This window comes from Columba livia, chromosome 9 (genome assembly GCF_036013475.1).
Source record: "Columba livia isolate bColLiv1 breed racing homer chromosome 9, bColLiv1.pat.W.v2, whole genome shotgun sequence".
Taxonomy (NCBI): Eukaryota; Metazoa; Chordata; class Aves; order Columbiformes; family Columbidae; genus Columba; species Columba livia.
In genome coordinates, this window is record NC_088610.1 from 1,764,497 (window position 1) to 1,780,154 (window position 15,658).

A 15,658-nucleotide genomic window follows, 5' to 3' on the forward strand; every position below is an offset into this window, starting at 1 on the left:
GGGATGGTTTCCATGCCATGGGGCGCTCCCCGGCTGCCTTAGCTCCTCAGCTCCGGAGGCTTTTTCCCAGTATGTCCCATTTGTCCAGCTGGTACCTGGACCCGGCACCAGTAAGACCAAGGACATTCTTCTGGATAATTCTCTTTGCCATTTTTTATTATCTGGACGATGTGGTGCAGCAAATCTTACCATGGCTATTGGTGGTTTCCAGTGTAGATGAGCGGCCAAAGATCATCCTTAATGGAAACGACTCTTGGTCATGAAGTGGTGGCCATGGGCCAGTGCCCAGAATTAAATTAGAGGAATTAAATTCATATAGTTTATTTTCAAATCTGGTGTGAGGCTTGATGTGAAACTGCCGAGCCAGAAAGACTTTTGACCACTGTTGTCTAGATGGGTCTGTGCTGACAGCGTTGCCAACGGGGTTATTTGTTATGTTTCTGTTCGGTTTGGAAGCATAAGGTGAACATTCTCAGAGCACTTACAAGGTGCTCTGGGCTGGTTTGGCTTTTCTCAGTGTTGTTCCTCGTAATCATTTCTAAGTGCTCCGTGGTTTTCTGCTTCCTTTCCACGGCCAGATTAGTTGTCATCTACTTGATTTTCACTCAGCCTGGTGGTTCCTGACGTTGTAAAATTGGCAGATGAAAGAAGGACTAATTTTGAATCCAAGTTTTGTGAGTGAATTTTTGCAGTTTGCTGACAAGCTGTCAGGCTGAATTCCGTGATTAACCCCCGACAGCAAAGCCGACTGTCATTCCCCATACACAGACCGAAACGACAATTGCATTTGAAAGGCATTGCCAGGTTTCTTTTGAGAAATGATGTAAACATTTTTTTATTTTATGAGCGATTATCTTTTAAGCAAACAAGTTGGTTTTTTTCAAAGTAGTGTAATTTCTTTGTGCAATTATACGTTATAGTTTCCTTGTAAAGAAGGTGGTTAGTACAATTCAAATGCGTTGAAGCGAAGTTGGCGTTGTTCATATTGAACACTTCTCAGTTCTCTGGTTGAAGGATATAGCAAAGAATCATCATTTACTCCATGAAATTTTACATCTGGAATTTACTCTTTCTCTCCCCAAAGTCAGTGCCTTTTCAGCTCAGCGGATGAGGGGCAGGTTTAACTCCAGCCCATTATTCTCCTTTACCAAACTCTTCCTTTCTCTTGCCACATCCTTCCCACAAAAGAAAATAACTCGGGCAGAAGGCGCCATTTAAAGATTTCCATTGAAATTATCAAATTATTCTAATAAATAATTTTCTCACCAGGACTAAATATCAGGTAAGACAAGAATTGCATCCAATTACACTGTTTTCCCGAGCTCAGCGGCAGTTTGGGGGCTGAGGGTCCTGGGTGAACCATGAGTTGCCTACGAGGTGTCCAAGTTGGTCACATCCAGCTTGTTCTGAGCCAGACGCAAATCTTTGCAATATTTAATAGCACCCACTGTAATGAGTCAGGAGCCGTGGAAGCAATTTAAACCAATTAATCCTTAGTGTTAAAACATATTTCAGCTGAATTTTTTATTAGACGTGTGTGTGGGAAACAGTGGATGAGGAAGAAAGAAATTAGAAATGCACTAAATAATACATGAATGTGCCTAGGCAAGATCTGCTTATTAAGTCATTATTATTATTATTATTATTATTATTATTATTATTATTATTATTATTCAGATCCCCAGCTGGAGTAAATTCCGTAGCTCCATGGAATCCTGCCAGCTTGAAATTGCTACGGATCTGGTCCTTAATTTTGCTGTCAAAGCAAGAATATTTTGGGAGGAGAATGATGGGGGCCGTGAGAAGTTTGCGAACGGTAACACCATTTCCATAGTAATAACAGAAAAAATGTACATTACTATTCTTTTGACTTTCCTAATGAAATTCGAGGAAGTACTTGATGTTATTTCATTAGATGTAAATGACTTTGCCTTAAAGTAGCTACATCGTAAAGCCCTTGCATGTATGAAGGGATAGGGCATAGGAACCATAGGGGTTTTACTTCATTTCTGTGGATGCTGGTCTGCTAAAAGATTTACCAGCATTTCTGCCATTCTTATCTTAAAATCGCTCTCATGTGCTCCTTTGAACAAGAGAAGCAGCAATAAGTATCTTTGATTTTGGAAATCTGTTCCGCACACTCTGCAACTGAGTAAAGTGTGCCGTAATTTAATATGGCAGCGCCTTAAAATCCAAGGTGGCATCTCATTTGGCTCCATTTTAGGAACGGATCAACACACCAGATAGTGAAGCTCTTACAGCTAATTCTGTAATTGCTTAAGAAAACCCAACCCAACAACTTGTTTTTTCCCCAGTAAAGGAAATTCACGTAGTTCTTCAATAGCGTAAAATACTGCGCTAAGCTATCTAGAGCGTTCATGGTTGTGTTTAAACGTGGATATTTCTGAAATAATAGCTTTTTAAGTGGAATATCTTGGAGGACTTAAAATAACATCACAAGCCATGTTTGTTCTATTCCTAATTGTTTTGACCATAGAATTAATTTCCCAGTCAAAGGGGGGCAGCGCTTTTTCATCACTCCCGCTTCGGAATATTCAGCGTGTCACAGATGTTCATGAATAATGTCCATTTAAAAGCGCTGGCAGCCCGCGCCGCCGAGTTGGCGAGATGAATGAAACGTTGGGGGGATCTGACAGGCAGCACGCTGCTTTGTGATCATTCCAAAGTTCTAATAATCTCCCTCACCTTCCCTGCCTGCCGCTAATGAAAGAGAATAGGTGATTGCACCTCGGGCTATGTTCTGCGCCTAATGACTCCTCCAAAGGCAGATTTATGAAGAAAAAATTAACTTTGAATGAGGATTGAATTGGCCCTGACAGTCTGATAGACTGTGACACAGATTCTGTGGCAAAACAGACGTAGCCCTAATTGATTATCAATATTTTAAGCAAAGTGATGAAAATAAGCATTAAGTGATGAGAAAGGCAGTCTTAATACGGGAGGCAGGAAGCGGGAGCTGGAAAGTCTTTGGGGAGGGCGGCACTTGGTACCTCGCGCTTCCCAACACCCGCGTCCCTTTGCGGGGGGTTCGTCCGGATGGATTTCTGACCGGCATGTTGATATTCTGGACGAGGATGTACGTGCTCCCCTCTCTCTAGAGAAGTTGGTTCAATATTTAACCCGTTTTGACTTGAGAACGCCTTCTGTTTTGCGCTATACATGACTTCGGGTATTCTCCGCTTTCTGCTGTGATTTCTCATCGCCCTGTATCACTTATATCCAGCCACAAACCGCCTTTGGAAAATTGTAACAATTAAACAAAACCCAAACTAGTCGGCCTTAAAGGATTTATCTTCACAAACACGTTGGTTATATCCAGAGTTAGAAGAAAATATGACCTTCAAGGTGCCTTCCAATCTCTAACATTCTGTGAGAAAAGAGATAACATTTGGGTTTGGCTCGTGTTTTTGAGGGGGGCCACGTTACTGGGTGTATTATTGACCCCAAAGAGGTTGAATGTTGTGGAAGGGCCCCAGCTGCTTGTGGACGGATGCTCGCTCGCTGCGCCATAGTGGGAGATGTTACACCGAGATTGGGAAATACCTCCCAAAATCACTGCGGGAAGGGAATGGAGCAAAAACGCTGATAAAAGGGTGGAAAATAAAGAGGAGCAAACCCCTCTGCCGGGAGGAACGGGGGGATCTGGACAGGCCGGAGAGTTGGGTGGGGAATAACCTGATGAAATTTAACAAGGGCAAGTGTAGAGTCCTGTATCTGGGCAGAACAACCCCAGGTTCCAGTATAAGTTGGGGAATGACCTATTAGAGAGCAGTGTAGGGGAAAGGGACCTGGGGGTCCTGGGGACAGCAGGGTGACCATGAGCCAGCACTGGGCCCTTGTGGCCAGGAAGCCAATGGTACCTGGGGTGGGTTAGAAGGGGGTGGTCAGTAGGTCAGAGAGGTTCTCCTGCCCCTCTGCTCTGCCCTGGGGAGACCACACCTGGAATATTGTGTCCAGTTGTGGCCCCTCAGTTCCAGCAGGACAGGGAACTGCTGGAGAGAGTCCAGCGCAGCCACCAAGATGCTGGAGGGAGTGGAGCATCTCCCGTGTGAGGAAAGGCTGAGGGAGCTGGGTCTTTAGTTTGGAGAAGACGAGACTAAGGGGGGACCTTATTAATGTCTGTAAGTATATAAAAGGTGAGTGCCATGAGGATGGATCCAGGCTCTTCTTGGTGGCAAACAGTGATAGGACAAGGGGTAATGGGATCAAGCTGGAACACAAGAGGTTCCACTTAAATTTGAGAAGAAACTTGTTCCCGGTGAGGGTGGCAGAGCCTGGCCCAGGCTGCCCAGGGAGGTTGTGGAGTCTCCTTCTGTGCAGACATTCCAACCCGCCTGGACACCTTCCTGTGTAACCTCATCTGGGTGTTCCTGCTCCATGGGGCGATTGCACTGGGTGAGCTTTCCAGGGCCCTTCCAATCCCAAACATACTGTGATTCTGTGATAACAGCCCAGGGAGGGAGCAGAAGCTTAAAATCAAGAGATTTATGGGGAGTTTGTAACCATAGAGCCGGGGAGGGAGCAGCGAGCTCTGGCACTCTCCGATATTTGTAATTACAGTCTGGCCTAATTAAATTGTGTGCAATACTTGGGACAGCAATGGCAGGAACTTCTTATGTTTGGGTGTCATCAGGTGTCACCAGGCTGAGGTGTAATTAGAGCAGATGGTGCCAAACGAAGCCGTGTGTCCATGGGTGAACCGGACAAGTGGCCACCTGAATGTTTGTGGTAGCCAAATGTTGGGGAATTGTTCTTTAGCACGGAGGAAAAAGGCAAAGATGTAGAAAACCAGCATCAATCTGGTGCGATTGAAATGCGGGTAGGGTTGTCGCTTCTGGGTTTGAATGAACAGCTTGTGGACTCCGCTCCTCCGCTGTTCCCGTCTAAGGAAATAGCGGAGAAAGTGGTTGTTCTGAATTTGTCTTGGAATTTTTGGGATGTACAATACGTACCGTTACATGTCAGTATATGAATATCCAGCAGAGAGGGTTTCCAGCAGCCCTGATAAATTTAATATACTGGAGAAAAATAGCATGTAAATTAAATAACACCTTGTAAATTAATAATGGATTATTTTTATATGTGAGCTGACTGAATATTTTATATGTGCGAAAATGTCGGTGTTTAAAAGGAGCGGTTAAGTCTTTCTGATTAGCATCCCGGACGGCTCGCCTGCATTTCAGATGTAGCGTCACTCTGTGTTTTTTGAGTTCGGCTGCTTTCTTTTTCCCCAAATCCATCTTGAAATGTATCGCCTGTGGTTTTTAAGTTCGAAGAGTTGGAAAGTGCACAATAATGTTGATTTTTCTTTTTCCAAACAACTTGCATTTGCGCTTGGTGGGTGTTCTGACATTCCCCTTTTTAATTTTAGCAGTAAAACAAATGGTATCCCGCAGTGGTGGGAGAGGGCTGTGCTTTCCAAAATACCCTTTGCACCCCAAAACGACACCTGCCCTATTTTTACCTTGAAATAATTCATATTCTACTGATTCTTTAATTTAATTTAGCATCTTTGCTGGAAGCTGTTTGACCTTGCACAGCACAAGGCTGGTCAGGATTAGAGCGTCGCTCCGACGTGCCCGCCCGGATGAGCTGTGGTGGAGGTACCAGTTCCTGGGGAGGTTCTGGTGGGACACCAGGGAAATTCTTCACCATAAGAACAATGAACCATTGGGATAATCTCCCCAGGGAAGTGGTGGATTCCCCAACATTGGGCACTTTGAAGATTAGCAGGACCAGCTTGTCTAGACCGGGCTCAAGCCAAGAAAGGCTGGACCAGATGATCCTTGAGGTCCCGGCCAACCTGCTGTTCTTGACTCCGGCTCTATGATCTTGCTCCCAAACCATTTTAGTTACGTGGAGTGTAGGTGCGACTTTCACAAAATGCACGTGTCGCCACCTGGAGCGTGGTTGTGCTCGGCCACGCTCTCCAATGTGGCTCTTTTGAGGAAATAAAAGGCATTTGAATGACTTTGGAATATCAACACTTCAAATGGGCTGGTCCCAGGTAGGTCGGGGCACCTGGTGCCACACACAGGGGCCACGGGGCTGGATACCCGGTGACTTTTTAATCAATACCCACAAGCAGTGAACAGGGCTGTGTTCACCTGCATGGAAATACAAACGCGGGGGAGCGCTGCGGTTACCTACAGGTGAGAAATGGCTGGTGAAAGCCTGGGAAATCAGCATCTCTGGCTCTGTTGCAAAATACACGAAGAGAAACTGCTGCAATTTTAAAATTAAGGTTCATTTTTGTTGCTGGTTATTTTCCTCTTTTCTCATACTCAATAATTAAGGGAAAATAATATTATACACGCATTGTAGAACGTTGTCTTGTCTCATGGCTTGGCCAACATGTTTCTTATAGAACTGTGGCACTAATGATGATATCATACAGTGAGTTTTCACAGAAGCATTGAAAACCACAAGATTTAGCAGCTCTCGAGTGAAGAGAAGCTGATGCACATCGGTTCTGCTATTAGAAGATGATTTATTTGTGAAGATCATTTGTTTTCTAGAAAACCTTCCTTCTTGTTTTGTTCTATCAGACGTAGTCTCTGAAGAGACCGTTCCCACATTTCCTGTTGGCTTAATGTCATACAGTAACACGGCTTATTTGAATGCACAGTCTATTGATCTCTGCAGTGGTTTTGTGTATCTCTGTGGTGAGCTAAAGGTGGCCCTTGGCTCCTGCTGCCACCTGAACTGATCAGGAAGTTAAACGTATTAACAGCGCTAAGTGACCAGCGAAGAAAAGGTTTAGTTAGTAGAATTAACCAGTTATAGTTTAACAGTATAGTTAAAACACTACTTTTTGTCCACTAATGAGCAATGTGTTTTAAGATATTTTAGTTGTTGTTTAAAAACTTTCAGTATGTAGCATTAGGTAAAGAAAAAACTTGCAGCCGTGTTTGCACACACTGTAATTTTAACTGTTGGAACCATTTTCTAGATACAGAGTGTTATCATGGCAGTGATTCTGGGGACTGACACAACCCTACTGCAAAACCTGGTGAAAATAGGGGTTGCAATACATGGTTCTGCTTCCGCCTGCTCCATTCTGCGTGCACACCATGCATCTCCTCATTTCTCTTGGTTACCACTTGTATTTCGGGCATTTTGAGATGCTGAGCGCCTTCACCTCGCTCTTGCTGCATTCAAGGATGCCGCCCAAGCTTACGGGACCGTCCTTCATAGAGAGAAGATCCGCTCCATTCCCCGCCATGTGCACAGGTCTCTGTACCCGTTTGCTGGTGGGGAAGCACCATCCTGGAGCAGCCGGCGCTGGGGATGAGCTGCTCCGGTTCCGCTGTGCTGGGTTCCACTGGTTCGGCTGGACATCAGGAGTTTGATGTACCCAGAACCCCGTCAAGGTCGTCATCCCGGCCTGAAATACTGTGTTGCCATTTAAAACAGGCGTGTTGCAGCTCTGGGGCAATATTGACCATTTCCACGCTAATGGTTCGTCTGATAAGACATTTGTCTTTGCACCTGAGTGAACCAGACAGTGAGAAGTTGGGGCAGTTGACCGCGCGGTGGGGCGAGATGTCCTGCTCGTGCTTCACGGAACCACGGTTGAGTAAAACTCTTTGAAAGGGGCGATTCTGAAACCATGTAGAAAACACTGGCTGCATCAGATGGAAAAAAAGGCAAACAAACAGGATTTAAGAGTTTGGTTGAAGTTGGTTGCACTTGGGAACTTGATCAAATCATTAAGACATTAATTTGCATTTCAGCCCCGGTATTGTTATTTTGGTTTTCCTTTGTGCAGTGCCATCAAGCTGGACATTTTAAAATAGTTTACCTCACTTTGTGTTGTGTGAGCATGATCAGTGTTGAAAAGGAGTAGAAAATATGCTTTCGCTCCTGTTCATAAAGGTTGGTTTTCACTCCGCCTTCGAAACTGCCAGGCTGATCGGAGACCATCCCTTTTCTTTAATCGTAGTACCAAGAGCTTTTGATGAGAGAGTTGTTTGTCAGGCTTTAATGCGCCTGTTATCTGGGGGGATGACCCTGATCTTAGCTGGCTGAACAAGTCGCATCTTCCCAGCCGTGTGGGGTCCGGGGGAACTTGGTGTGAGACAAGAAATTGCAGTTGGACCTCAGGTTGCTGTGGGGCCTCCCGGGCGCCCGGGGTTCTCCTGCGCTCTGCCGCTGGAGCAAAGCGCTCAAAGTTGCTCATTATGGTCAAGGGATGGTTGGTTTGAGCAGGCGTGGAGTGCAGCACACTGGTTAATAATGAGTCGAGATGTCTTCGGAAGAGAGAAGGCACCAAGTAGTTCTGTAAATGTTAAATATGCAAGTCAGAACGTGTTGGTAAGGAAATACCATCATCTTCAAGGCTTGAAATATTTTTCATAGCCTACAAGATTGTTCATTCATTTCTTTCTATCCTTTTTCCTTTTCTCATATTTGTTTTGTGCGAAAAATGATCAAACTGTAGGAGAACACAAAACATGTTGTAACAATTTAGAGGGGACACAAACTATGAAATGCCTGTAGTTTATTCACATAATTTTATGAAGTTTCTTAAGTAGAGAGGGTGTTTCTTGGGACACTTTTCTTTAAAGAAGTAAGAATTCAGAGGGAAGAGGGTTCTGCATTAATAGTATTGGTTAAGCAGAAAGAATTACTGAGGGATGTCTGGGTAAGTATAGAAAGTTTGGATAGGAGAACAGAGAGGAACCTGAGATTGTCTGTAGTGTTCGGCACATAAGCAAGTCGAGTCTGCTTGAGAGTGGCAGCGTCTGAGCATAAACCTGGACTTTTCTGCCAAACATCAGTAATGGAAAGCGTGGGATAGTTCCTGGGATGTACAGATGAAGTCATTAAAGCTACGCTGATGCACAGCAGCTGGTATCATGGCCCAGTGCTTCTCTACAGCTCCCAAATTGCTCTTTTGTTTTTGTTATATTTAATTTCTGATGTCTCACTCCATCTCCAAAATTTTACACTCAGCCTATAGATAATACCAAGGAGACACGGAAGCACCTGCCCTCCTCCTTTCCCCAACTGGAGAGCATGCCAAATCATCTCTCCCTTTTCCCCTTTTTATTTTCTTTTTCATTTTTTCCTTCTGGTCTCCCTCTCCCTTTCCATTTTCCACCCCATTTCCATTTCACCCCATTCAAACCAGCCACAGGGTAGACCTGGTGGCCCCAGGGAATCACCCACTGCTCATTGAGCCCCTGCTGTTCATTTACAATAATAATTCCTCCTAATAATTCTTCCTGCTTAACGTAGCTTAGTTGCAACTAAATATTAATGCCTGTGCTGTAACTTAGCGATATTGTTCCCCTTCTGCATTGTGTCTGTCTGAGCACATGTCCATACTCGTTGCTTGTAGTTTATTCTCACTGCAAACCCAGGGTTTATTCCGTCTTCGTGCTGCATCCAGCACAACGAGCCACTGATCTCGCCAGCCTGGAACCAGCACTGTTGTAGGGAACACCTGGAAATGACTAAAATGCTCTTTCGTCGTTATACTTGTATTAATACTCCACTAGCAAATATCTGCGTTTCACAACTTTGTTGTTTTATTGAAGGTAAACGTCTCAAACATCTTCCTTGTGTCATTTCCCCGTTATTCAGAGAAAAAAATCAATAGAATTGTGATTTTATCTGGGGTCAGATGAGCTCTTAAATGCTTATTTATTTCTTATTTCCTATTTATTTCTTTTGTATTTCGGAACTGTTCGTAAGCAGTCGGGCCAGGACCAGGAGCCGGCTCAGCACCCCACTACCCGCCTCAGTTCAAACCAGCCTTTTGCTGACGTGGCTTTGGGGTGCTGAGCCGCTGTCCGTCCTCCTCCGGCTTTGGGAAAGCGGGACAGCTGGCGGCTCTTCCAAATATCGGGTGGATTTAGGTGGCCAGCATGTGTTTGCACACCAGAAATGCGGGTTTGAGGGTGTCACAGTCCGCAGAACAGAGAGCGTTATCCTTGGAATAAGTCGTAAGGATCTTTTAATGTTGTTTAACCACAACTTGATTTGATCAAAATAAATCTCGGCTTTTAATGGCGCTTTGCCGTTGAATAATGACAGAGAATTTAAAGTGTTTTGAGAGTTGTTGGCACTGAACTCTTGAAGCATCACGAGGCTTCAGTGACTCCTGTTGGTGGCAGCGGATGGTGCCCTATAACCCAGACACTCGGTAGATTTATGGGCTACGTTTAATTGTTGTTAATGAGCAATTTTGTGTAGAGAATCGTCCTTGTGGTGCTTCCTAAATTGTGACATTGTCCCCATAACGAAGCATGACTTGAGAGGACAAGCTGGCAGAAGTTTTAACTCTGGTTCCAAGGGTTGGAAATTAGTAATTTAAAGTTAATAAATACAAAGTAAAAATGTAGTCGCAGCCCGGCAACATCTTTCGTGTACGGTTCAATATTATTTTGGCCTTGAATAACCATCGAGGTGCCCAATGAATTGTTCCTGTGCAGCAACAAATTGGTGAGGAAGAACAAAGTAGCCGAGTGGAATAGATAAATCCAATTTAGGCATGGTACTTTATTGAATCTAAATTGTGCCCAGTTGGCCCCAGAGTTATATGAGCAATCCATCTTGCGGCGATAATGGGGGCTCTTGAAATCCACCTGATGTTTGCATTATTAAATTTCAGCCTAATGAGCTCTGCTAATACATATTGAAGACAGTTGTAAGGAGTCGAATGTGAATCTGAGCGGGATAATTTGAAAGAAACATAAGCCGAGCGTTTTACATGACTCAAGGGGTATATCTACAATTACACACATAACCAAAATTGAATTTAAATGGAATTTCTATTATCCCTGTCCTCTTACCAGCGAGAATAAAGTGTAAATGAAGTAAAAGCCTTTAGAGTTACTAGCAGTTTGTTTTTATTATATAATTTAATAGATTCTTGTAACGATCTTCCCTGGCGGAAAAGTTTTAATATTTCATGGCTTTAAATGTAGTGTAAATACGTATAAGAGCATGTAAAGGGAACCAGATGTCTGTGGAGCCCCTGCTGTGGTTTCGTGGCGTTGGGTGTTTGGGGCAGCTGGAGCCCCAGCGCCGGCCGGACCCGCTCGGCCTGCCTTTCCTCCTCCTCGATGAGCGGTACGACCGGGCGCCTGCAAAACTCAAGAAGCTGCTGCTGTTTGTGCCAGGGTTGCAGTGATTTTATTACATAAGCGGGCCTGAATTCTGCTTCTTTTTGGTTCTTTTCCTTTCGACACGGTGCTACTTTTTAAAACTTAGTATTTCATCAAGTATAATGCTATTAGGGGCTTATTCTCACTTAGTTCGCTCATCAGGCAGTGAGATGGCAATAAAAGGGAATGGCTCCTTTGAGACATTAATGCTTTGGAATAAATGATGTGCTAGAACAGAAATTTAATTAATTTACAGAGTATATTGATAGTCCCTTGTTACTGTGCTGTATATTTTTAATCTTCTTTAACATCTGTAGTAAAGTGTTTGAAAACCCCTGCAGTTGAGCAACTAGTAGGTAATTAAGTAATAAGGGAAGAGGTTTCTAGAGGGAAGAAGATTCTTTTTAAAGAGCAGTGTCAGAACATGAATAAAACACTGCTGCTGTGATTGGCGGCGAGGGGAGGGTTGTGTGCTGCCTGTTTCATACCAAGCAGTAGGTATTCGATGCCTGTTTTAAATGCCGCCTGCAACTCCGCATCGCCGAGAATATTGTTTTGTTTCTGGTTTGTCCTCAAAAGAAAAGGGCTCGCGGATTACTCACTATGGCAGCAAATCTGCGGCTTTTAAACCCATTGCATTTGTGTCTTTAGACTTCGGTTTGGGGGCAAGCAGAATAAAAACTCTTAAAAGTTTTACTTAACAAAAAATGAATGCGGAGATTTGTATTGAGCTGCTATTGCGTGCAAAAATTACCCTCCTAACACCATTTATGCTGTTTGAACTGTAGTGATATCTTTAAAGAAAATACATTAAGAACCAAATTTGTTCTTCATTGTGAGACGGGCAAAAAGGAATCTGAAACTGGTTTAGCCCCCTAGGAAATGTCATTTTGCAAGATAGATTAACTCATTATAAAATTTGGTGTTATATTTCTTCTCTTTTCTTTTTAGCTAAAGCAGACGAAGCATTAAAGGCTAAAGAGAGAAGTGAAGAAGAAGCCAAGAAAAGAAAGGAAGAAGGTAACGCACGTTTTTTCTTCGGTAACAAACTAAAATCCCTTAAGTCAGAAACCATAAGCATTTATACGTTAAGACCTTACGACCGGCCAATACCACTGGTTTGTGGGCTCCATTAAAACAACAAGCGCAGCAGTTAATTTATTCTGTGCGTTTAGTCTGCGCGATGTCGCCAAGTGAGCTGATCTGTCTCTGGACAACACTGGGCACTGAAGGCAGGATCTGAGCGGGTTTCCTTTGCACTACGGTAGGTGGAAGGTTAAGAACGCCTGGATAGTTAAAATGAATGTGTTTTGCTTGTATGTCAGTGGGTAATGGCAGGAGCCACTTCCAGCAGCGGGACGGAGCGGCCGCAGACAACCTAGGGGCCTCGAAGTTTCTCACTTCAGCCGTGATAGACATCCCCGTCTCAGGGAAAATCTCTCACTTCTTCAAATTAATCCTTTAACTCTCCATGATATCTATTATTTTTTGCATTGACTTAAAGATAGAAACATACAGCAGAGGTTCAACTTGCAGTGGTTTTCCTCTAGAAATCCATGTTGTCACACACTGGTCGCTGCAGTGAACTGTCCCTTCAGCGTATTTGATTTAAACGACGGTAGTTTCGGGTTGTAACTGTTATTTAACTCACTGAAGAACCTCCGTGTAAAAGGTTTCCTGCGTTGTGCCCCTCGTCTCCCTATCAGGGGTTGAATGGATGTTCACTCGATGTTTCAACCCCCCATACACAAGACCGAGGGTTGAAGATGATGTGACGTTTGAGGAGATCGTGTGTTTTTCAGAGCTGGCATTTCAATGGATTCAGTTACTATGAAAATCAGTGTTCTGCCCACATAACAATCGGATTTTGTTTAGGGCCAGGACATTGTATACGGAGGAGAGCGATATGAAGTCAACCTGCTTAGGAGAGCTGGAAATTTAAGGAGAGGAGATTGAGATGTTTTTAATTCCCAGTGGGATATGAAAACCAAATCATTAGGCTCAACTAAACAGGGAAGGTTGCTGAGTGTGTAGGAAATGGAAGAGAACACCTGAAGAGGACGGTAGTGATCTTTAGGATTTCGCTGTGGCGTCTCCTCCGGTCTTTCCAAGACATCGTCTTTCTTCCCACCCTCTCTAATGGTATTGGGAAGTCTCCTTGTGTGTGTCCTCTCTCCTCCTCTCTCTGAGCACACCAAGGTGAACTTCAAGGTACAGAGAGGAACTTCAATTTGACATCTGTCGCGCCTTCATCTCTTCTCATCTCTGCTTTACCTTCCAGGTAGCAGAGCCTGATCCTCCTCCCGCACGCGCTGTGTTTAACCCTCACCACGCTGTTTCTGGTTGAGAATCCCACCAGTTTCTGATAAGGTTCCTTCTTATCGTGGGTTTGACACCCTTATTTTCCAGGAATCCTTCCTGACGACCGCGCGCTCTCAAACAGCTGCTCCCCGCTGGCGTTTCTGTCCCCGAATCCCTGGCGCAGGTCTCGCTCGGAGCTGCTGTTTGGAGCCCCTTTACGGCTCCAAAGGCTCTCAATTCTGTGCAAACCTTTTCCGTATTTATTTGACTTTGGAATAGGCCGTTCGCAAGATATTTGGATTAGGAGACCCATCCTACGTGCTTCCCTGTCCCCATCTCTTCTCGCTGCTGACCTCAGGTGCTGTTTCTTTGGTTACACCCAAGTTTCTCCCAATTTTCTTCCTTCCCCATTTTTCTTCAGCTGGAACTCCAGCCTCAAGTGTTTCTGAGGGCAATTTAAAGCTTATTTGCACTTCAGATACAAACAAGCTCCATTGAATCCTCATGGGTGAAGGAGAAATTGAGTGTATTTTGCAGGTCCAATTGGGCTGGTTGCCATCCTACAGGATTTATACGTTTTTACATGATTTCCCACCCTCTGTTTGTTTCTAGATTTAAATGTCTTTAAAAGCTCCAAACTGTGGGACTGACAGTGAAGTATCCGAAGTATGTATTTCAAAACTCTCATGTAATCTTTATTAAAATTCATGCGGTCGGGTCCCTTCATCCATTTTGGGGTTTGGTTGGTTGGGGTTTTTCTCCCAGAAGAACTGAAAAAAGATGTTTTGCATTATCAGGTAAATCCAAAGCAACTCGCAACCGAGCGCTTAAAGAAGTATTCAAAATCCCCGAATTCACACATCTCATGGTGGATGGAATTGCCACCCCTGGTTCTTTCTTCAGTTTAATCCTGCTCTAGCCCCTTTTTAAGGGCTGGATGAGATGACGCTTTATTCGGTGCTAAGCGCTGTCTCCCCGTTAGGCTCAGCTTTGGAGGGCTGGTTCATCCGGAACTCGGCTTTCACTCACGCCAAATTGCTGGTCATTACGGGCTGATTTTGTTCCTGGCGGAGCTGGTGCTCCTGGCCCTGCAGTTTCAGGTATACACCACGTCATTATCTTTGAAAAATTGGAAGTAATCGATTGCCTTTCTTCCCCTGTTTGAAAGAGGTTGGAGGTGTTCACATTTAATAAACTTTTAGTTTAATGATGTTTAAAAAGCAGTGAAAAGGATGCTAAGCTTTTTTCACTTCAAAGAGTTCTGGGCAATCGTTACATCTGACGGAAACACTTCCATTTATGTTAATTTTCTAATTATGTTATCAGGGATACACTGCGAGAACTTATTATAATAGACACACGGATGCTCCTGCGTCCCATCTTGTGATGGTTTGGGGATGGATGCAGGAGCATCCCCAAAATGAGCGTTGCCACCAGCCCGGCACCCACCTGGGTGGTTGATATAGATTAAAACTAAATTGGGAGCAATTCAGAAGCGTCTCAAGTAAAAGCTGATAACACAGATTCACAAACAACCGCAGCTTCGAAGCCGAGGGTTTATCCCTGAAGTTTATTACTCTGAAGTCTGTGGGGTTAACTTAAGCTACATCAGGAATGGATTTAGCTTTGCAACCTATTCAATAATGTCTGGGACACTTGCAAAATCAAATATACTTGTTGTAAATTGTCTTGTGGGTATGGCGAACGGAGTGGATTCCTAGAAACAGCTCAAGATTGGGACTTGATTTAGGAATCTATGGTGACTTTCCATAGGCAGTTGACACCAAAGTGTCTTTAAAAGGATTCCATTACACTAAAAAGGCATCAAAACATACGTGTATATATATATATATATAAAACCCTGTAGAAATATCTAACCCCATGAATTATCTAACCTAGCAAAATGAACAAAATGATGTCCCTGTGTTCCCAATTCTCTGCTCCCTCGCACCTGATGGTTCACTGATGATGATTGTGTGTTTTCTTTGTCGTGAAGGCCACTCATAAGATCAGGGCTCTGCATACGGTTGTTTCGCCTTCTCCTGTAATGGAGATTCCATTTGCTGTGTGTGGTTTTCCCATAGCTTTTTAGGATTAGGTGGAGCAAAAATATCATCGTAGTGTATGAGGGAGAACTCATAGAATCATAGAGTCGTTTGGGTTGGAAGAGACTCTCAAGGTCATTGAGTCCAACCATAACCCAGCCCCGTGTCCTGAGA

At 44.0% G+C, this 15,658-nt stretch overlaps 1 protein-coding gene across 1 annotated transcript in view; it reads left to right on the top strand.

The window, feature by feature from the left end:
• RSRC1 (arginine and serine rich coiled-coil 1) overlaps nucleotides 1-15,658 on the top strand; it is a 133,572-nt gene that overhangs the window by 96,253 nt on the left and 21,661 nt on the right. Inside the window, exon 8 of the mRNA XM_065073225.1 lies at nucleotides 12,090-12,158. Coding sequence (XP_064929297.1) covers nucleotides 12,090-12,158 — 69 coding nt within the window. The remainder of the gene's footprint in view (nucleotides 1-12,089; nucleotides 12,159-15,658) is intronic.